General features: G+C 47.9%; 2 protein-coding genes across 11 annotated transcripts in view; one reads left to right on the forward strand and one right to left on the reverse strand.

Moving 5' to 3' along the window:
* The first annotated feature begins 1,152 nt into the window (after nt 1-1,152).
* TMEM41A (transmembrane protein 41A) lies at nt 1,153-9,657 on the forward strand. Of its 2 annotated transcripts, XR_005984250.1 has the most exons (6): nt 1,153-1,423; nt 2,920-3,073; nt 5,540-5,701; nt 6,085-6,223; nt 7,900-8,220; nt 8,588-9,657. XR_005984250.1 is itself a non-coding variant. In XM_041731877.1 (5 exons), the coding sequence occupies exons 1-5, from the start codon at nt 1,305-1,307 to the stop codon at nt 8,118-8,120; spliced, it is 795 nt and encodes a 264-aa protein (XP_041587811.1). In that variant the 5' UTR covers nt 1,153-1,304; the 3' UTR covers nt 8,121-9,657. The 2 variants fall into 2 exon arrangements, 1 of the variants encoding a protein (XP_041587811.1); XM_041731877.1 differs by having other exon boundaries at nt 7,900-9,657.
* A 3,026-nt stretch (nt 9,658-12,683) lies between these two features.
* MAP3K13 (mitogen-activated protein kinase kinase kinase 13) overlaps nt 12,684-21,495 on the reverse strand; it is a 169,701-nt gene continuing 160,889 nt past the window's right edge. For all 9 annotated transcript variants that reach the window (XM_041731839.1, XM_041731841.1, XM_041731840.1 and 6 more), the window contains 3 exons: nt 20,199-20,269; nt 16,693-16,990; nt 12,684-15,865 (listed from right to left, as the gene is read on the reverse strand). In XM_041731839.1, coding sequence (XP_041587773.1) covers nt 15,764-15,865; nt 16,693-16,990; nt 20,199-20,269 — 471 coding nt within the window. In that variant the 3' untranslated portion in view covers nt 12,684-15,763. The remainder of the gene's footprint in view (nt 15,866-16,692; nt 16,991-20,198; nt 20,270-21,495) is intronic.

Consider the following 21,495-nt stretch of genomic DNA (forward strand, 5'->3'; position numbering starts at 1 on the left):
ACACACACAGAGAGGCAGAGACACAGGCAGAGGGAGAAGCAGGCTCCATGCAGGGAGCCTGATGAGGGACTCAATCCTGGGACTCCAGGATCTGGCCCTGGGCGGAAGGCAGGTGCTCAACTGCTGAGCCACTCAGGTGTCCCTCCTCTTATTATTCTTAAAATGATTATAGCCGCTACCCCCCCAAACCTCACTAAGGAAAGTCAAGAGCATTATCAATAATAGTAAGTTACTGCCACGGGGCGCCTGGGTGGCTCAGTCAGTTAAGGGTCTGCCTTCTGCTCAGGTCATGATCCAGGAGTCCTAGAATTGAGCCCCATGTCAGGCTCCCTGCTCAGGGGGAGTCTTTTCTCCCTCTGCCCTCCCTTCCCCTTCCCCCTGCTGGTTCTCTCTCTCTCTCATAAACAAACAAACAAATAAATAAAATCTTAAAAAAAAAAAGTTACGACCATAAGGACCCTTCTAAATATGAAGACAAGAGCTATGGCCAGAGCCAACATCCTGCGGGATATTCCAGAGATCAGTTTAACAGATACTTTAGAATCACAGGTTCCTGGCCTGGCGCAGGCACAGCAGACTCAGAAGTTACGATGAGAAATCTTAACGAACTGTTCACAAAATAGCTGACTCTACTGCCAGAGCCACGAGAGACCAACAGAGAGCTCGAGATGCCCCAGCTCAGCTGGTCCTTGACAAGAGTAATCAGGGCTCTCTTTTGGGGGATGTCACTTAATCTGAGAGTCAGATTTTTCATCTGTTGAATAAAGACAAAAATACCAACCTTGCAGGACTGTTGTGAGGATGAGGGATAATGGGCACACAGTAGGCGCTCAATAAAAAGTCCTTTTCATAATTTCTGTGGTCACCCTGGCCGTCGCAGCGCACTTGACGGGAGCACTGGCTGCATTTGCTCTGGAGCACAGCTGGGTGCGGCCAACAGGGTCTTGAGCGCTCGACTGCGCGCTCCCCGTAGGCAAGGCTCGTGAATCCCCCCTGGATCGCCCAGCGCCTGGCAAAGAGCCTGCAAAAAAGCAGAGAAACGGACGAAGGGAAACGTGCATGAGCATGCGCAGACGCAGGAAGGCTGGACGGAAACCTGGAGGCAGGTCTCCGCGGGAATCTCGACCCGCCGGCCCAGGGGCGTGGCCTGAGCCAGGACGGGGCGTGGCTTGATCAGGGGGCGGGGCCTGGGCGGGGGCGGGGCTTGGCGCGCGCCCCGCCCCGGTCCGTCCGTGAATGCGCTCCGCCCGCCGCTGCCTTGAAGCTTCCTCGGCCGCTCGCCGGGTCGGGGAGCGGGCGGCGAGATGCGCCCCCTGCTCGGCCTCCTGCTGGTCTTCGTCGGCTGCACGTTCGCGCTGTACTTGCTGTCGACGCGACTGCCCCGCGGGCGGACGCTGGGCTCGGGCGAGGAGCCGGGCGGCAGGTGCGTGGCGGCGGCCGCGGGTCGGGTCCGAGGATGCGGTGCGGGGCTGGGACATTCGGTTCCGGCGTGGGAGCGTCGCGGGTGGGGGCTCAGCTCCGGGGCCGGTGGGCGGGGCGGCGGGTGCCCCGGGCGCGTCTGCGGGTCTCGGCGGCGCGGGTGGGAGTCGGGGCGGGCGCCGGCTGCCCTGCGTCCGCCCGCGGGACGCTGTGCACTTTGGGCGCGCGGTCCGCGGCTTCGCGCGCGGGCGGTGATTTGCAGCGGGAGGCGCGGCGCCTCCTGGCGGCCGCGCGGGGGCATCGCCGCGGGGCCCGGCTCTCGCCCGCCCCCGCCCCCGCCCCCCCCGCCCCCGCCGCCGCAGCCCTCAGCTCTGCCCCGCGGCCTCCAGGCTTTCGGTCTTCAGGAGGAGAGTTGCACGGACAACTCTGGATCCTGCACGGAATGGGGGCGCCCGGGGGGCCCAGCGGCCGAGCGCCTGCCCTGGGCTCGGGGCGTGAGCCCGCGGTCCCGGGATCGAGCCCCGCGTCGGGCTCCCTGCATGGAGCCTGCTGCTCCCTCTGCCTGTGCCTCTGCCTCTCTCTCTGTCTCTGTCTCTCATGAAGAAATAAATAAAATCTTAGAAAAATAAATTATGCGGGAGTGGATTCTCCGGCCTCCCCGGTGCGGCTGGCCAGGATGCGCCGACACTTGACTCCGAGGCTGACGGTTTTCAGTTATTCCTTGGCCCTCCTTGGGAGGGCGCGGCGGGCGCACCGGGAGAAACTTGGTGGTGACAGCGACGAGGGTTTGCTCCTCTGATCATCGACGGATTCAAGGGCCACGCATGTGTCAGAGGCCCGGTAACCCTTGCACCCGCTTCAGGATGCCCTAAGGGCCAGATAAAGAGGGGGTGGGGGTGCAGAAGCAGCCTCCTTGAAAGGGTTGCTTTCATGCCTGACATGTTATCAAGAAGATTATGTTTATGGTACTGGAGAGATAGGCTTTCCCCAGAAAAAGCTTTAATTAGCTTGTGAGTGGCTGTCAGGACAGTCTGTAACCTCCGAGCTCGGCCTACGGTCCGTGGACGTTGGCCTGCAGCATGTGGGGGAGGGGGCGTTCCACGAAGGGAAGGCAATTTAGGACATTTAGTTCTTCCCTGAAAATCAGTCCGTTTGCCTCTTAAAAAGAGAGCAGAAAAACCTGAGAACTAAAAGGGCACTTACCACTCATTTTTCATATAAGGAAACGGAGGCCCAGGGACTAGCGGGAGGTGACGCTGCTGGAGGCTAGCAGAGTGGAGAGGTTAACCTGGGCCTCTTGCTTCCCAAACCGGGGCTCTTCTGTCTGCCTCTGCTGTGGTGTAGCAGGTCGCCCTTCACCCTAGGCTCCTATTGCGTGTGTTCCCAGCAACCCCAGATGGGCGCATTTCTGAACCTACTTTGGAAAGAAGCCACAAGTGACTTTCCGAGGTACTAGGCTGCTGTGGACTCATGTTTCCATCTGCTTTTCCAAACCCCCAGGTCACTGTGGTTCCCCTCAGACCTGGCCGAGCTGCGGGAGCTCTCCGAGATCCTTCGAGAGTACCGGAAGGAGCACCAGGCCTATGTGCTCCTGCTGTTCTGCAGCGCCTACCTCTACAAACAGGGCTTTGCCATCCCTGGCTCCAGCTTCCTGGTCAGTGCACCCCCCGCCCTTGCCAGGAAACCACCTTCTGTTTTGTGGAGGGGCCCTTAGGCTGTAAATCACAGAGTCTGGGGGAGGACTCCTGTGGCAGCCACCTGTCAACAGCCTCCCTTGCATCCAACACTGTCCTAGTTGCTTTACTGACAACTGTCCTACCGCCTCAGCGTGTGAGCATCAGTATCATGTTGTACAGATAAGGAAACTGTGGTGAGAAGTAACTGTCGGCAGTGACAGGGTGAGGAGGGGCAGGGCTGGGCTCTGAACCCATGTCTGCCTAGCTCCAGAGGCCACCTCTCCTCTCAGGTGTGCTGCTTTTGTTTCTTTTCTTTTCTTTTTTTACGGTTTTATTTATTCATGAGAGACACACAGAGAGAGGCAGAGACACAGGCAGAGGGAGGAGCAGGCTTCATGCAGGGAGCCCGACGTGGGACTCAATCTCGGGACTCCAGGATCACACCCTGGGGCTGAAGGCGGCGCTAAACCGCTGAGCCACCGGGTTCCCCCTGCTTTTGTTTCTAAGGCCTGGATGGCCGTGCGCTGTCCCGGAGACACACACAGTCCGGGCTGGGTCAGCTGTTCCTCCTCGGAGCCTCCGGAACGCTCTACAAGTTGGCGCTGTTTTCTAGGACTTTTTAAAAATCATTTTCTCCTTTGTCTCTGAGCTCTTTGAGAACCAGGCCCATTCCTTGCTCTCAGCTTTGCCTGGCTCTCCTTTGCCTGGCTCAGGGAAGTGCCTTCACAGATGTTTGATGAGCAGGTGCAAGTTGTTGATGGTGCTGTGGGGCTGGAGAGGCTGGGGAGACCTGGGGGTGCTGGGGGGCAGCCGTCGGAGGCCTGGGCACGCGCTCTCGCTGCGGGCTGTTGCCGCCTCAGGGTCTGAGAAGAACCTTATTGCCCTCCCCGCAGCATTTAGAGCATTTCATGTAAATGCGTGTATATTTGAACCCTTGGGGTGGGTTTGAATCTCAGCTGTGTAGCCACGGGTAAGCCCTTCAACGTCTCCAACCCTGTGTGCTCATCTGGCACGTGGGGCTTCTCCTTCACGTTGCTGTGTGGAGGATTAACCGGAGCAGTGCGTCCAGAGCAGCTGGCTCCCGGAGGGTGCCGGCACACGGGCCCCCCGCGTTGTTAAACGACCCAGGGCCTGAGCAGGGAACCCGGAAAGCTCCCGTCTGTCCTGCTCTCTTCGCCTGCCTTGGCATCTTTTCTCGACTCTAGGCTCGGGCAGGATGCACTTAGGCAGTCTCCGTCGGAAACTGGAAGAGAAGCAAACCTGTCCATGTCAAGAGAGACGGGAAGGTGTGTGGTGCTTGAAGTCAGGGACTGACTTCTTGGGGTTGCCCCTGTGGCTGCTTTCCCTCTTGCTTTTTTTTTTTTTAAGTAGGCTCCATGCCCAGTGTGTGTGGGGCTTGAACTCATGACCCTGAGATCAAGAGTCAGGTGCTCCCCCCCTCCCCTCTTGAGCTGATCCACTTCAGGGCAGAGGGTCACGTGCTACCTGGGAGCGAATCCTGTCTCTGCCTGGTGTGAGCTTGGGCTCGATACTTAATCTGTCCCCCGTGGAACGGTGTAAGGACAGCATATGACACAGGGTCGCAGTGAGGATTAGTAAGACATGTAGTCAAGCACTTACCATATAGTAGGTGCTCCTCAGACCCCTGCCTTCTCACTTCGAAATTCCCCTTTTACTTTCTCTCTTCGCCTCATGTTTGGCGGGGTGATGTCTCCCAGCCAGACTGTATGGAGCACGGATGCGTTCACTCTTCATGCTTGTTAATCTAAGACTTTACCGAGTGTCAGCTGGAGCTCGGGTCAACAGGGCATCCCTAGTGCTCTCTACCACACAGATGTAACCCCAGCAAAAAGCAAAGAAAGAGGATGTTTTCTGTAGCTGGTGTGGTCTCACTGAAGGAAAACTTGTGGCTTATGTTCATTTAAAATAGTAAGAGTAGGGACGCCCGGGTGGCTCAGGGGTTGAGCGACTGCGTTTGGTTCAGGTCTTGATCCCGGGGTCAAGGATCGAGTCCCGCATCGGGCTCCTTGCAGGGAGCCTGCTTCTCCCTCTGCCTGTGTCTCATGAATAAATAAATAAAATCTTAAAAAAAAAAAAATAACAAGAACGTGTTTCACCTCTCCCTTCTGGGGGCAGGGCCTCCCGCAGCCCACGCAGCAGGCTGGGGGCTGTAAACACGTGTTGTCCCGGTGTATTTTCTCCTGCCTTCTGAAGTGTTCATCCTCCGCCCTTTGGAAAGTGAAGAGACCAAGGCCAGGGGTGCAGTTCCCAGCCCCGTCGTCACTTTTCATTCACCCCTTTAGCATGGGAGTTGGGTTTTGGTTGGGAAAGTCACTGAAAGAGAAGGGAATCTATGACTCTTAGGCTCCAGTGCAAGGTGACTGGTAGCCACTAGATGCTCTAACGGCTGACGGGTTGGTTTGGTTTTGGTTTTGGTTTTGCAGAACATTTTAGCTGGTGCTTTGTTTGGACCATGGCTGGGGCTCTTGCTGTGCTGCGTGTTGACGTCAGTGGGCGCCACGTGCTGCTACCTGCTTTCCAGTATTTTTGGCAAACAGCTGGTGGTCTCCTACTTCCCTGACAAAGTGTCCCTGCTGCAGAGGAAGGTAAGGAGAGGCGTTGCAACTAGTGCTGAGGCCCTGAGCGTCACCGCACTGCCCTGAGGGGCGTGCAGGCAGGAATTCCCCCTCCCCGGTTCCTCCACCCTGCTCTGGAGCTCCTCGGGTTCCTTTGGGTGTGTTCACGAGGCCCAGCCCTGGGATCAGATTCCAGCTTCGTCATGACCAGCTCTGTGACTTTGGGCACACTCCTGCTTAGCCTCAGGTACTTTCCATTTTCAAAAGGAGGAAAACATGCTCTACCCCGGAGGGTGTTGGAAGATTCAGGGAGAGAATACGTGAAGCATCTAGAACAGTGCTTGGCGCTATCAGATTTTCAATATCTAGAGATTCCTTCTGCTGCCTAATGGCCTCATCTCTTTTGGCTACAGGTGGAGGAAAACAGAAACAGCTTGTTTTTTTTCTTACTGTTTTTGAGACTTTTCCCCATGACACCAAACTGGTTCTTGAACCTCTCGGCTCCGATTCTGAACATCCCGATTGTGCAGTTCTTCTTTTCTGTTCTACTCGGTAAGAAGCTGGCGGGGTGAGTCTGAGTCTTCAGCGTTGTCACGTTGGGGGCCTTCCCTGGGTTACCAGTCGCATGGCCATGTGCCTGCCTCTGAGAGCCCAGTTTGTGAAGAACAGTGTCAAGCCTGTGGCCTCAAGTAATTATTCCTGACGTCAGATCTGCTCAGGGCTGAACAAAAGACCCATAAAATTACTTTTGGGAAAAGTAAAGCTTTTCCATTCCACGATGGTATTTAGTGCATAGCGTGTGGCCAGCACCGTGCTAGGCACTGGGATTAGAAGTGTCATCTGTGAAAGACCTTAGCAAGGGCTCAGTGAATGCTAGCGGGAAAGCGGAGCTGGAGTGAGGGCGTATGGGGAGAGAAAGGAACAGAGCAAGGGACTTCCTTTCTGGCTCTGGCCCCTGTTTTGATTAAGATCTGCCTTGAGAAGAGCTGATACTAGTAAAGTTCCTTCTTGCCTTTCGACCATTGTCTGACCTTCAACGAGCTACTTACTGTCCTCCATGGGCCGCTTGGCCAGAGGAGGGCCTGGGACAAGAGCAGTGTTTCTCAGAGTCTGGGCCTTGGATCACCTTTAGCAGCGTGGTACTGTGCCTACAGCCTGTACAATCAGGGACTGTTGTTTTCTTCACAGTGGAAGTAAACCACCCTCTTTAAGCCCAAGGCAAGGATTGCCTCTCTTAAACCTACCTTAGACCATGGAGGGAAAGACCGACTACTAAGGGGTTCTAGGGCGAACATAACAAATCTGTGGTCGAGCAGCTGCTATTAATAGGGAACTCTTGAGCGAGAAATTGAGATCTTAAATTGAAGCAACATCGACCACAGCTCATTCTGGTCATATCGGCTTTCAGGCAGAGTGCCTTGGTACTCCGTCAGCAGCCTGTAATTACCTAGGTGGCAGGAGTCTTGGAAAGACTCTGGAGACCAGGGTTCCAGTCCTCTCTCTGGCAGGCTGTGTGACCTTGAGTGCTCTGTGATCTTGAGGCATCGACTACTGTAGGGGGCCAGCGGATTATCAGGGGGTCCCAAACCAATTAGTCTCAGGAGTGGGGAACAGGAGAAGCTGTTAGGATGTGGGTTCCTGGGTTTTATCGTAGGCCCAGGTCACCAGAATCTCTGGGGTGGGGGTGGGAGGGAGCCCAAGGATGTGTTTTTTAACAGCTTCCCCAGAGAATTGTTATGCAACCAGCCTGTCAGGCCGCCAGTCAGACGTTTGGGATCCAGTGGATTTGATGATCTACAGTGTAGAATGCAAAAGTAGTGCTATTTTTAAGAAACTTGTTTTTATCCTACGCGTACTCTCATAGACTGTTGGGTGCTCAGAACCCAGTTTGAAGGCACTTCTAGCAAATGGGTGAACTTTACACTTTTATTCTTCACTCATTTTGTGTTTCCTATTAAAACATTTTTTTATCTTACTGTGGTGTACGTATTTTTGTCATCAAGTCTTTTTGTAAAATGGCAGTTTCTGGGGAGTGAGGAAAGGTGGGGAAGGAGTAGAGAAGGGAAAGAGGTAATGTGCTTAGGGGTCAGGAGTTGGGCAAAAAACAAAACAAAACAAAAACCAAACACATCTGGAGTCACAGTTGTGAATTTCTGGGGCCATTTCCAAAGGGTTGTTGTTCTTCATCTTGCTGGCCCTAGTAACAGGCTCTTTCCCTTTCCTTCCAGGTCTGATCCCGTACAATTTTATCTGTGTGCAGACAGGCTCCATCCTGTCAACTCTGACCTCTCTGGATGCTCTTTTCTCCTGGGAAACGGTCTTCAAGCTTTTGGCCATTGCCTTGGTGGCCTTAGTTCCTGGAACCCTCATTAAAAAATTTAGTCAGAAGGACCTGCATTTAAATGAAATAAGCAACACTAATCATCTAAATAGTAGAAAGGACACATGATCTGTGTGGTTTTGGTTGCCATGTTCCTGGACTTTGCTGCTTGTTTGTGTAATGGTGTGGTCCTCTGCAGCCCCTCATTGTTCTTCACTACCCTCAACAGGTGATTTGGACGCTGTCTATCTGTGTGTGGTGTTTTCATAAAGGACACTCTGAGTGTTCTAGAAGGTGAATTGTATCAGGTTCTCCAACCAGTCCTGGAGTAGCAGGACATTCTGTGAAATGGATGGCCTTCTAGAAGATCCTATTTATAATTTATTTGAATAACAGGGAACTCAGGGTAGTCTGTTGTATTTGCCTCTTGCCAAGGCCTGAGCTGCCCTAGGAGAAGCTGCTGGTTGTCCTTGTCCAGAGTGCCTCTTTAGCAAAGCAGTAGGCTGTTGTGACAGGTGGTTAAGTCCCCAGTGTATGTAAGTGGTGTAGGTGATGACGTGAACCCACGTCACTGACATTACCCTTTGTCTTGCTAGTCTCTCGAAGAGCGTCCTGCACTTTTTTGCTGATGACCTACCTCTTCCATAAACCAAGGGAATCAAGCTGAGGAACCACATGGAACTTGCACGTACACAGCTCACACGCCCAGCGATTTCCGTGATGCTCTTTGCGTTCAGATGCACTGACGTTCTTGGATGTGTTAGACCTCTTAGTTGCATGTTCTGATAATGGAGCTGACTGCAGATAGACTATTAAATATGAATGCAGCAAACTCTATGTCATGGATATGTTCTGGAGAAATTTTTACCTGTCCGAATGGGGCAGGGCCCTTGGCTCACTGGAACCAAATGACATTTTCTAATCTGTCCTTCCTGTGGGAATCCTTTCTCCACCCTCCTGCTAGGAGATTGGATTCAGTACACTTAGCTCTCAGCCAGTGTACCCTCTGAATATTTTTAATTTTGTCATTTGTTGAGAATAACTGAGGTATAATTTTATCTTTTAACCCAAAGAGGAAAACTTGGTTTTAGATTACTTTGTTGTGTTTGATTTTAATGATCTGTGGCTGTTACTGCTTCTTACAGCTGCGGTATTGAACGGGCACAGACCTGGGTTAATGGTGCCAGGGCCACAAGGACCTTGGTGCCTACACTAACCAGCTCTGGGATTCTGTAACCCAAAGGAGTAATTCATTTCTTACCAGAACTGTTGCCTTTGGGCATCATCTGCTGGCTTTTGCTTCGGCTTGGCCAAGAATCTTGCCAAGGCTTTCACTTGGGCCACTTGTTCTACATGAATTCTTGAGCATATTCCTGTTCAGTAGGAAGAATGAATCCCCAGGTCATGGTTTTGGGACATGGTATGACACAAAAAACAGCCAGGACTTCTTTTTTAAAGATATGTTGTTTTAAAAGAAGCTTGGTAATGAGTGGGGGTGAGGAGAAGGCTGTGTGAAATCTGTGGCTTTTTGTGTGCCCTTTGTCCTTTACAGGACCCTTATATTTTATGTCTTTATCCCTCTTCCCCCATGATTTTGCTACAATGTGCCTTACCATTTGTGAGTTTACAGGCAAAGCAATTTCCCAAATAAATGGATATAAATGTTCTGCGTGGTGCGTGGTGTACATGTTGCTAACTTTCAATTCCCCCTGTCATTGGGAATCAGGATTGGCTGAAAATCAGACAATCCAAAATGGTGTTTTAGCTTTCTACTCTCAGGAGGTTTCTTACCACTTTTATTCTTTGGAAGCCAGAATTTTGTTTTCACTGTTTTCTACACTTTATAGTGGAGTCAGTAATAACAGAGGAGTGACTACAAGATGGGCAGCAGGGAAGTCGTGGGAAAGCAGGAGGGCACCTGTCCAGCCTGTGACAAATCAATCAGGAAGAGACTATGAGGAAAAAAAAACAACGGTTTCCCTTCCTCCTGTGGGGGTGTCTGAAACAAGGAGCCACAGAAACCAGCTTCTCCACACCTGGTTCTCCTGGCCGCAGGACGCCCTGCATGTCAAATCTTCTTACCCTAAAGCTCTGACCAATGCCGAGACGTGTGACGGCAGCTTTCAGGACACACACAGCACCTTAGGAAGAGACAGGACCAGAAAAGAGTGAAGCACACTTTTTGTTTAATTCCATGCATTGGTTTGCTTCGATAGTCGCTCTTGTTCCCATCACTGTACAGTTGCTCAGCATAGATGGAGCTGGCATCAGAGACCACAGGGAACAGGGGACTGATGGTACTTGAGACCCAGGGGAGACAGAGGAGGAAGCTTGTTCTGAGACTTAAGCATGAAAAAGAATTTGCTCCAAGTTGATAGGAACTTAAATTATTGCGGTAAAGAATCCAAGTGGGTCTTCCCACTCCTGGAGTCTAAGAAGAGGGCACTCTGAGGGTGGAGAGCCACTCTAGTGATCCAGTCCACAAGGGACTCTTCCTAAGAGCCTGCACATTCTGACTGGGGTCCCTGTGTGTCTAACCATTCGAGGACCCTTTCCACCAGGTCACCAGGCAGCAGCCCAGGGCCAGGAGCCAGCGTTCCCCTGAGTGTTGTGAAGTGGCTCAAAGAGTAAGCCTGGGATCCTGCCAAAAGTACCCTTACAGCAGCCTTGCGTCCACCTGGGGTCTGGTCTTTGTGAGAACCTGCCATCATGCCCTCATCATGTGACAGTTAACAAAAGCCTTAACCCAACTCCTTGGGAATAACCCTGTTTCTCAAAGCATTGCTTTCAGAGCTCCCCTTTTCTGCCACCTGTCCCTGAGAAGTGTTCCAGGTTCCAGAAGGGTCTTCTGCTTGGCAGCCTAGTTCATTGCAGTTTGAATAGGTGCTCGCAGTATTGGCTGTAACATGCAAACAAGCAGACTAATGTAACTCTGATGTGCTGGTCTCTGAGGATGGTAACATTGGTGGTATGAGTATAGTAGGGCATTTCCCTCTATGAAGTCAGCAGAGAAGAAAAATCTTGCTGCCTGGAAAGGCACTAAATTCACACTGACAGTACAAGTCAAAGTCTTAAAAAAGAATATCACATTGTTTTGGTACATTAGCCTCACAGAGTCTAAGAAAGAAGCATATAACTGGGACTCAATACATTAACTTTGTTCATAGAAGGGGAGGGAGGAACATGCCTATTGAACACAATGAAATGATGTAAATGAAGAGATACTTTGGAATTCCATCCATCAGTGATTGGAAATTATTCAGTTGGAATGGTAGTCCAAAAGGACAGTGGGTGGAAGCAAGTGGCCTTTTTCCTGGCAATGGTGCTGACCCCCAACAGCCATAGGGTGGGCTCCATAAGAGCACTGGTGTGATATCCTGTCACTCTCCCTTCAGGGCTAACTCAAGTTATCAAACCACCTGGAGAAAATTAATTACGAGCTCAGGGTTGGGATGCCGAAACATCTCCCCTTGCACACCAATTCCAATCAAGTGGTAGTTATTGTTCCCAGTGCTGTGTTGTGAGAGGTGCTGAGGCTGTGTCCAGGCTGGGTAGGAAAGAATATGGTGGTCAATAAATAACATCAGTCTTGGGTGTTCAGGGTGGAGGTGATAGATGGTGGTATGTGGTGGTATTTTGATTTCTGGCTTAGTGGAAAAACAAAACGGCACACTATACTCCAGAGCAGGGCAGGAATTCCTTGGATTCCAAATATGTTCTATTCTGGAGAATTCAGTTCTAGGAAGTTCAAGTGGGAATATTTTATGAAAAGGAGGGAAAACTTGAGACAAAAAGGTGTGGGGATAAAAAAGTTAAATTATTTGATCACTAAGGATGCATTCACATGGAAAGGATGTCAATGCTTCACAGTAGGGGACAGCATTTAAAATTGGGTTGTATCAGGAAAACCAAACCCCATCACTTCTATTACTTAGGGTAAGAGGGAAATTTAGCACAATGAAGCCCTGAAATGTAGGTCTAGTACTTATTAACTATCACTACAAAAAAAAAAATAAAAATCCTTAATTCCAAAAGGATGGTTAATACTAAAGTTTTTAAGCATTTGAAATTCAAGTAGGCTGTACCAAATCATCTTACGACGGAGCTAGCTAGTATCTTCACACTTTATGAGTAGGAGCTCCCACAATCTTGCAAACAGGTCAGGCAGTAAGGTCTATTATAATTTCAAAGTGGATGTTGGCTTCTCAGTCCCTCTGCTAAGCAATTAATAGGAATTGTTATCAGAGGACATGATCTAGAAATAGATGAAAATCAGAACCAAATGTTCATCTGCAACACAAATTAAAACTCATTATCTTGCAGTCAGTCAAAAACAGATGCTAAATGAATGTGAATGCTCATCCCAAGGGGGTTAAACTTTCAATCAACACCGAAGCTTAAAATCACAGTCTTGTGAGGTTCCTTATAGCATGTTGCACAGTCCTGAGGACTGAAGAATCAGTTCTTCGATTCCCTGAGCTCTGGATGCAGCACTCTTCAGATGACAGTGGAGTCGTTCCCAAAGGAATACACACTGATTCAAAACTGTCCTGGTTAGTTCAAAGCAGGCAGTGAAGAACAAGGCTGAGACAGAGAAGGCTTTTAACCTAGACTAGGGACACTGTTTCTCTTCTGAAGCCTCTAGTCACTTCTACTAAAAATAAAAATAAAAATAAAAATAAAAATGTTCAATGTGGAACTTTATTCAACTCTTGACAATACAGTGAATGACTAAAGATTCAACACTGTCTGCTATCCTAACATGCTCATAACAGTAAACCCAGATAGGTATATATGGCATTATCATGACAGGCAGTCAAGATAGGAACTCAGAAAACAAAAAACAACCCATCAAAATTATGAGGTATCAGGTGTGGGTTTTCTAGGAAGACCATCACTGAAAGGTGTAAGACAGAAGCTGACCCTTGTGTTTCCTTTTTGCCACTAGAGATGGGCAAGAACTGGACAAACTGAAGTATGTTTTCTGTTGGAGAGAAAGAGGGTGGAAACTTGTAGCCTCTCTGTTCCCAGAAGCGATGAACAAGAGAGAGATTCACAGTACAGTGTGGTCTAAAGTCCAAGGATGGAAAATATGGCCTTTAAAGGTACTTTTCCAGCCCTATGACCCTCAGGCCTCCTTCTAGAATTTTTCTAGTCTTTAATGGGATTATATCACACCTAGGCATTTTATGTCAGTGTCATGATATATATATATTCTTTTTTTTTTTTTTTCTTTTTTGAGGTTTCCCTGCTATTCCCAGCCAGGAGGAAAAAAAAGATTTTGGTGCTATGGGACCTCCTGGCAGGAAGGAGATGACAAGCTGCTGCCCGCTCTTGAACATTGCCTAACCCAGGGGCCCCGGGTGACAACTCCCTAGGCCAGTTCTTCCTAGGGCACTAAATAATTCTCTTTTTGCCTCTAATGTAGTCTCATGATTTTATTTCTTAAGAAACTTGATAAAGTTTACAGCTTTTGAAGTATTTGTCCATCCACTCCATCATCTGCCCACCCAGGAGCTTTTCAGATCAAGTCAAAACCCCAGTGTATCCACCGGGCTCCAGGGCAGAACCCGCATCCTCAGATGATTGTTGTTGCACACAGAAAATGAGGGGATACAACTCAGATGAATACCAGGGAGCTCCCAAATGGCAGTTCCATTTTCATTCCTTCATAAAAATCATAAAAATCCATCATTATCCATGGTTAGCAATAAACACAATCATTGTGCTACACTGTAAACCACACCTTCTGATCGACAGAAAATGAGAATGATAATTATTATAAAATAAAATAACAATGAGAATAATGCCATAACTTAAGATATTTCATGTAGTCCAGCTACAGAATTTATACAAAATGGAATAATTTAATGCAAACAATACTGCTCTCTGCATAAGTTAAACATTTTCCTTCATCCTACCTAAGAGCTATAAATTATAGACACTACATTTTAAATCAATGTCTCAACATAAAGTGTAAACAGATGGAGGGACCAAACAAGCAAAAGGAATTGCTCTACATTCCCTCCGCCTTTCCTTTTTGGCTGATGCAATCAGTGACACCCAGAGGGGGGCAACGTTTTCATCTGTGTCGGAAATAGTTTAATACCTGAAGGTGTAAGTCTTTCCTAATGTCCAACATGATGCACTGTCAAAGAGTTGAGCCATGTTCTTCAGGTCTTGAGCCTAGAGAGGTCATTTGACAGTAGTAACCTATCTTGGAGAAAGAGATGGAAACTAGGCCAACACCTGTTTTTATATAAAATTCTAGATAAAAATTCCTTGAAGCCAAGGCACCATGAAGTACCTTGGAATGCTTTTCAAAGCCCATGAACCCAGAGCGAAGCAGGACTTCAGGCCTTGGACAATGTCAAATCTTTCTGATTGCTGCTCAGCAGCAGGTGTTCTTCTCCGAAATTTCTAAATTCAATCATTCCAAACTGGATTGATCCAGAGTGCAGTAAAACACATTTCACAAGTTGCATTTAATGAAAATGCTATTGTGGGAAAGAAGTTGTCTTTTGTAAGTTGCTTATTTTGCCTTTATGCTGCTAGTGGTAGCCAGGCACTAAAGCTTCCCGGATAGAATGAGTTAATGAATGAAAACAAGGGTGGTGGTGGTTTGGGATTGGACACTGGACAGACTCACACACATGCTAGCTGCCTTCAAAGTCTGTTCTGTTTGAATCAATATGACTCTAGTAGACGAGCAACCTGGTTCCACAGAGGGGCGATCCCACCTTCTCCATGAAGCTGAACTGAGACATTGTGAGAATGTACTTTCACAAATTCCACATTTGCTTTTCTAATACTGTTGTAAATCTCCTTTTTCTTTTATGAGCACCCCCTGCCTTTTTTTCCCTCTAGGAAGTGGTCAATAGGTGGAAAGGAAATAGGCTACAAGAAAATGGCACTTGAGTCTGAAAAATCAACACATTGGTCAAGGTCACACATTTGTCAAGGTCATGGCGATGACAGCATTAAAATGGGAAGTATTGGTAAAGACAAGGTTTGACGCTGTCTGTAAGTCTCACTACCAACTGCTGCTTCAAATTTGTAAAATGAAATCAGCTTCCACGTGGGTAGTTGTCTTTTTCCTCCTAGAGGAAGCAGATGCCCTCAAAGACCTTGGGTGCAAGTATCTGGTCACCAATCTTTTCTAGGTCATTTCCATCACCCATGTGGACAAGCTGGTTGAACTTAATGTGGTCTGTTCACAAGTTACCTGGAATTGCTTTTCTTTTGTTCTTTGTTTTCTAAAATAATATGTCTTGCTCTGGCTCTTCTTCAGTCACTTATGGCCAAAAGAACTGGTCCCCTGTTCAAGTAGCAATAATACCTCCTGGCCCCACAAATTCCCAAGGATGGTGCTCCTAAATTCAACTTCTTTCTTTATCTCTCTTTCTTTTTTTGCAAGAAATTATTGTCTCTCTCTATGTCATATATAGTTCACTCTTTACAGTACAAAGTGTTAAAATGTCAAACAAAAATAAATATCAATGTTACAGTAGCTAGAATATTCAATAAAATAGATCCCTGCCATTCTTGATTGAAATGTTCAGTGAGACTTAATTTCATTTGGATATTTTTTTTTTCCAGAGATTTGCGAAGTCTCATGTTCCTGTTATTGCAGCTCATTTCTAGGGGTAAGAAAAATGGGGCGGCTCTCTTCCCAGACAAAAAAGCAAGGAGAGAGGGGAAAGAGTCTATGGGGTGGGAAGGATTTGAAATGCCAGTATTGTCATGAGATCTTCAGGATGGGTTTTCTTCCATTACCAAGTAGCAGAACTGTAGTGTTTATTGGTCCTAACTGTGGCATCAGAACACTCTCCATCAGAAGAGTCACAGTCCGATTCTTCAAACTGCAAAGGATTCTGCAAAATCGAGACAAAATAAAAAGCTTAATTCATTCAGGCAGTCACTTAGTAAACACGTACCAGATATGTCCCACATGACAGGCACCGTGCTGGGTTGCTGGCTAAGATAAATGAGACCAGGTCCTGCCCTTGCAGGGCTTCTGGAGAAAGAAGACATATAAAGGTGATGATGGCAATGATGATGATGGCGATGGCAGCAGGACCACCTCAGCCCTACTAATGTAGTGTTGGCTATGACCTGGGCACTACTTTAAGTGCTTTACATTTAGAAATTCACTTAATCCTCACAACCCCCCAGGAGACAGATGCTGTCATCACTCCTACTTTACAGATGAGGGAGCTGACCTACAGAGAGGTTAGCAGCTTGTGCAACGTGGTGGTCAGTAGAGAACTCAGGCTGGGCTTGGCGTGTGGGCAGTCCGATTCCGGGGGTGTACTTTCGGCCGCTATGCTAACCTGCCCTCCAACGGCAGGAACTATACTGTACTGTGTAGGAACTGAAGCGTTCCACAGGCTATGAGAGCATCATCCAGGGTACAGTGGAGACACGGAGGAGGGAGGCTCATACCCTGAACCACGAGGGAGATGGGGCTAGGGGGAGGTGATGTTTGACTTCATCTTAGAATGAAGGGTGCCTGAGCAGTTCAATGTTTGTGCCTGATTTGGGAGAGCTGCCCTTATTTGGGGGAGCTCTGTTGATCTCTGTACTTCCACTTACTTCTTGGAGGCATACTAAGTGAGAATTGTAAAGGCCCTAGGGACTCAAGCATGCTCTAACCCCGAAGAGCTACTGTGATAAGGGGAGAAGGGAGGAGAAGCCCCACCTCGTAGCCACGTTCTTCTGCACACAGCTTGCCCAGGGACATCTGTGTCTTCACGCGGCGAACAGCGCACTCCTTATCAGAGAGCCCATCTGAATGCGAGGATATTTCAATGGGGATCTCTGGCGTCTGGGACAGCAGGTCATCTAGCTTCTCTGCCAGGTGGTCTTCAAGTTTATCCGCTAACTCATCAGGACTGTTGGAGTGGTCACTGGTATTTCCCTCCTCTCCATCAGACACAGAGAAATTCTCAGAGCTAAAGGTTGAATACGACTGGCAGCTGCTGATACAGCGATGGGGCCTAGGACCACAAAGAACCAGAGGATCTTAATCACAGGAACAACCACTGTTCTTCCCTTGTCTGTCCATCATAGCCTCGCTGAGAGGTTACCTAGGTTTCTCCCGACCCCTGAGGGAGATTCAAATCAGATAGATGGGTGCCATTTAAATTTAAAGCAAAAGAGAAGAAATTTTGAATTTCCCTTTTCCTTTGGTCACATGTTTATGTGGCTCAGCACTATAGTCCAAAGCTGATTGCTACCACTGGTCTTTGAAAAACTCAGCTGGTCTGATCACAGTGTGCACACGCATGCATGGTATGGAGATGTTCTGCATCTTATGCAAAGACCTCCTAGATTCTTTTTTTTTTTTTTTAAGATAGATTGATTGATTGATTGATTGATTGATTTATTCATGAGATACACAGAGAGAGGGAGAGAGAGGCAGAGGGAGAAGCAGGCTCCACGCAGGGAGCCCGACACGGGACTCAATCCCGGGGCTCCAGGATCATGCCCTGGCCAAAGGCAGGCACTAAACTGCTGAGCCACCCAGAAATCCCCGACCTCCCAGATTCTTAAAGGCAAAGGAGTCTTGGGAGATGCTTTGGTCTAACTCATTTCTCAGCCCATAAAACTGAGCCAGAGAAGGAAAGTGACTTGTTCCAGGCCACATCATCACAGAAGGCAGGCTGCAGCTTGGGCTGGGTCTACTCACACCCCACTCAATGTCATTCTCTCCCTCTCCCTCCACCCCAGTTGCATTTCCCATTGGGCATGGCAGCCCTGGACGGCCGAGTGCCTTTGCTCCATCAGGTAATGTAGCCCCCAGTGTAAATAAGCTTGGAAAAAACATTTACTCTGCAGCTGGGAGCACTGCCTAGTTCTAGTTAACATGTGAGTTTTACTTAGATGAGACTAAATCTGTGGGGGGCAAGGGGAAGGAGAATTTACAAAAGTTCATTTCTCTCCCATTGTTTATGAGTAGCCTAGTAATTAAGAATGCTGTTAGCTTACATTGGTTTCAAAACAAAACAAAACAAAACAAAACAAAACAAAACAAACAATAAAAAGAAGACTGCCTTTTTCCTCTGTCATCTAATCTTTCTATATCTCTTAATACAAAGTGGTTTTGGGCAGCCCCGGTGGCGCAGCGGTTTAGCGCCGCCTGCAGCCCGGGGTTTGATCCTGGGGACCTGAATCGAGTCCCACGTCGGGCTCCCTGCATGGAGCCTGCTTCTCTCTCTGCCTGTGCCTCTGCCTCTCTCTCTCTCTCTCTCTCTCTCTCTCTCTCTCTCTCTGTGTCTCTATGAATAAATAAATAAAATATTTTTTTAAAAAAGTTGTTTTGATGGCATATGATCTGAGGCTTGCCAATGACCAGGCCAGGTAATAGGCTGAGGTGGGGGGGGGGGGGCAGGGATCAAAGACACCTTGAAAAGAGCCCATGTGGGAAAGGGAAATTAAAGTAGGATTCAGGATCACCTGGGTGGCTCAGTCAGTTAAGCATCTACCTTTGGCTCCCAGGGTCCTGGGATCAAGTCCCACATTGGGCTCTTTGCTCAGTAGGGAGCCTGTTTCTCCCTCTCCCTTTGCCTGCCACTCCCCCTCTCCTTGTGCTCTCTCTCTCTCTCCTTCTGTCAAATAAAATCTTAAAAAAAAAGAAAAAAGGATTCACACTACATCTCAAAGCTGGTAACAGAAAGGAGACAGGGAGAAAAATGTTATAATATAAAAAGCAAAACTATGCAGTAAAAACATATATATAATTTGCAGCTAACAAGAAAGGCATGAAGCCACTAGGTGGGCCGAGTTCATTGTGTGTCACAGGAACAAAGCTAGAAGTAATGTTAACTGTTATGTCAGTAGAGTGAGTTCAGAGAATGAAAAGACATTTTACTAGAATCCAATCTCACTGCATAGGAGAAGCCAAGGACACACAGTAAGGCAGCAATAGTAATGTGGCAAGAGTAGCTCAGGGGATGAGAACAGATTTCAACTTTGTGCAATATGGACACCCAGAATACAATTTATCAAATGAGTCCCTTGGTTTGCGGAGAATTCCTGTTTCTGGGCAGGTACACAAGCCTTCTTAGGCAATTCTTAGAGCTTTACTCTTCAAGACCAGAATGTGTAATTGTAGAAAAGGCTTTCTTGGAGGAAAGCTAGCTTCCCTACTCCTATGTAAGGGCAGCTCTTATTCTAGAACCAGGGGAATGTGGTCCTTCTTAAATTTAATCCTACCAGCAAAATTATTATTTCTGGCTAGACAGGAAGCGATTTTTAAGGCTAGGCTGAAGAAGGACTCAACCCTGGGATGCCTGGGTGGCTCAGTGGTTGAGCATCTGCCTTCAGTTCAGTGCATGATCCTGGGATTCCGGGATCTCCCTGCTTCTCCCTCTGCCTGTGTCTCTGCCTCTCTCTGTCTCTCATGAATAAATAAATAAAATCTTAAAAAAAAAAGGACACAATCTAATTAATTATACTTAACCTGATGCATAATATCCAAAGGCATGAGAGTGCTCTGGACTGAATTGTGTCCACCCCCACCCCAATTCATATGTTGAAGCCCTACCCCTAGTGGGACTGAATCTGAAGATAGGCTTCTAGGAGGTAATGAAAGTCAAATGAGATCATAAGGGTGGGCCATAATCCCATGGGACTATGATTTTATAAGAGGAAGATCTCTTCCCTTCCTTGCTATACTCTCTCCCATTCCACTCCTGTCTCCCCACCAGCCCTGTAAGGACACAGCAAGAAGGTTGCCGTCTGCAAGCTAGGAAGAGAGTCCTCACCAGAAACCCCGATCATGGACTTCCCTAGCCTCCAAAACTGTAGAAGATAAATTCCCATTGTTTAAGCCACCCAGCCTGTGGTATTTTGTTATAGCAGCCAGAGAGATTAATACAGGGAGGCACACCAGAAACCCAATGAAGTTATCCACCAAAGAGTATGGCCATCTCTCAAAAAACGCCCACTACATACTCAGTTATAATTCTGAATCCATATTTATGCTCCTTATCTTGAAGTTCGTAAGAAATGAATTCTGATGAACTAGGATCTGTTATGCATGCTAAGTGACCAAAATGTGGCAATGGGAGAACAGGAATGGTGGGTTTGAATCTCCCTAAAAGGTGGTTGTCCGAGGGTAACCTGTGACTGAACAGGCAGTATGGCAAAATCAGGATTTTCCCCATCACATTGAAAGCAGTCACATGTGTTTGTTGGTTTTACCTCTGTCTTCGTGGAAATTCAACTTCACTATCTACTTCCCCTTCTTCCTCTTCTGAGGAGTCATCTCCACTCTGAGGAGAACAAGGAGAAAGAGCTTTATCCCAATCTGTCTCTCTTACACACACACACACACACACACACACACACACACACACACACACAGTCTTTGTAAAAGATTTAATTAAGATCAAAAGGCACTGAATAGCACTTTGCTGAGTGTCATCTTTAAACATACATATTTTCAGTGGTGCCTGGGTGGCTCAGTCAGTAAAGTGTCTGCCTTGGGCTCAGGTCATGATCTCAGGGTCCTGGGACCAAGCCTCGTGTGGGGCTCCCTGCTCAGTGTGGAGTTTGCTTAAGATTCTCTCTCCCTCATGCCCTCTCCCTACTTGTGCTCTCTCTCAAATAAGTAAAATCTTAAAAAAAAAATAAACACACATATTTTCATTCATTCATTCAGCAACCTTTCCTTGGTGTCCATGTGACAAGGTCTATACTAGATGCTGGAAGATACACAGAAGTAAGTAAAGGTGAGCTTTGCCCTCCAGTAGGTAAGGAGGGGAAAATAGAAGGTTTTGGATTTGGGGGAAGTCTCTTATAATCATTGTCATTCAGGGTTCCAGGCCCTGACAGGGACTCCACCAAGAAGTGATCTTTCAGTTCTTCAAAACCCAACAACTACTTTCCCTCTTCTATGCACCAATCACCTTATCACTAATATTATAGTTATTATGCTTAGATCCTTTGCACTACTAAGGTATATATTAAATGAGAGTGAAACTGTATCTTGTTCTCATTCCACCATGAATACAAAACAGGTACTTAATGCACCTGTGCATAATGGAGTCAGCATGTTAGCAAGCATCAGGGAGCTCTGGTTGGGATATCTGAGGCCTCGGGATTGCCAGGGCTTTGTGGTTGATCTGGGAGGCTGGGCAAGTGCCTTGTCTGAGAAGATGATCTTCTTCCACAGGGAAGAGTCTATCTCTCTTTAATAACATAAGAACAGCCACACTTAAAATCAATAGTCCTTACCCCCAGAATCATGATACGCTAGATTACTGTGATCCCTTGTGAGGTAGATAATTGGGTCCAAGTAATTATATCAAAGATTGAGGATAATTTACTTTTATTTATTTTCTAAAGATTTTATTTATTTATTTGAGACAGAGATAGAGAGCGTGTGAGAGAGAGAGCATGAGCAGGGTGTAGGGCAGAGGGAGAGGGAGAAGCAGACTCTGCACTGAGCAAGGAGCCCAATGTGGGGCTCCACCCCAGGACCCTGGGATCATGACCT

The sequence above is a fragment of the Vulpes lagopus genome, chromosome 17 (assembly GCF_018345385.1).
Source record: "Vulpes lagopus strain Blue_001 chromosome 17, ASM1834538v1, whole genome shotgun sequence".
Classification (NCBI taxonomy): domain Eukaryota; kingdom Metazoa; phylum Chordata; class Mammalia; order Carnivora; family Canidae; genus Vulpes; species Vulpes lagopus.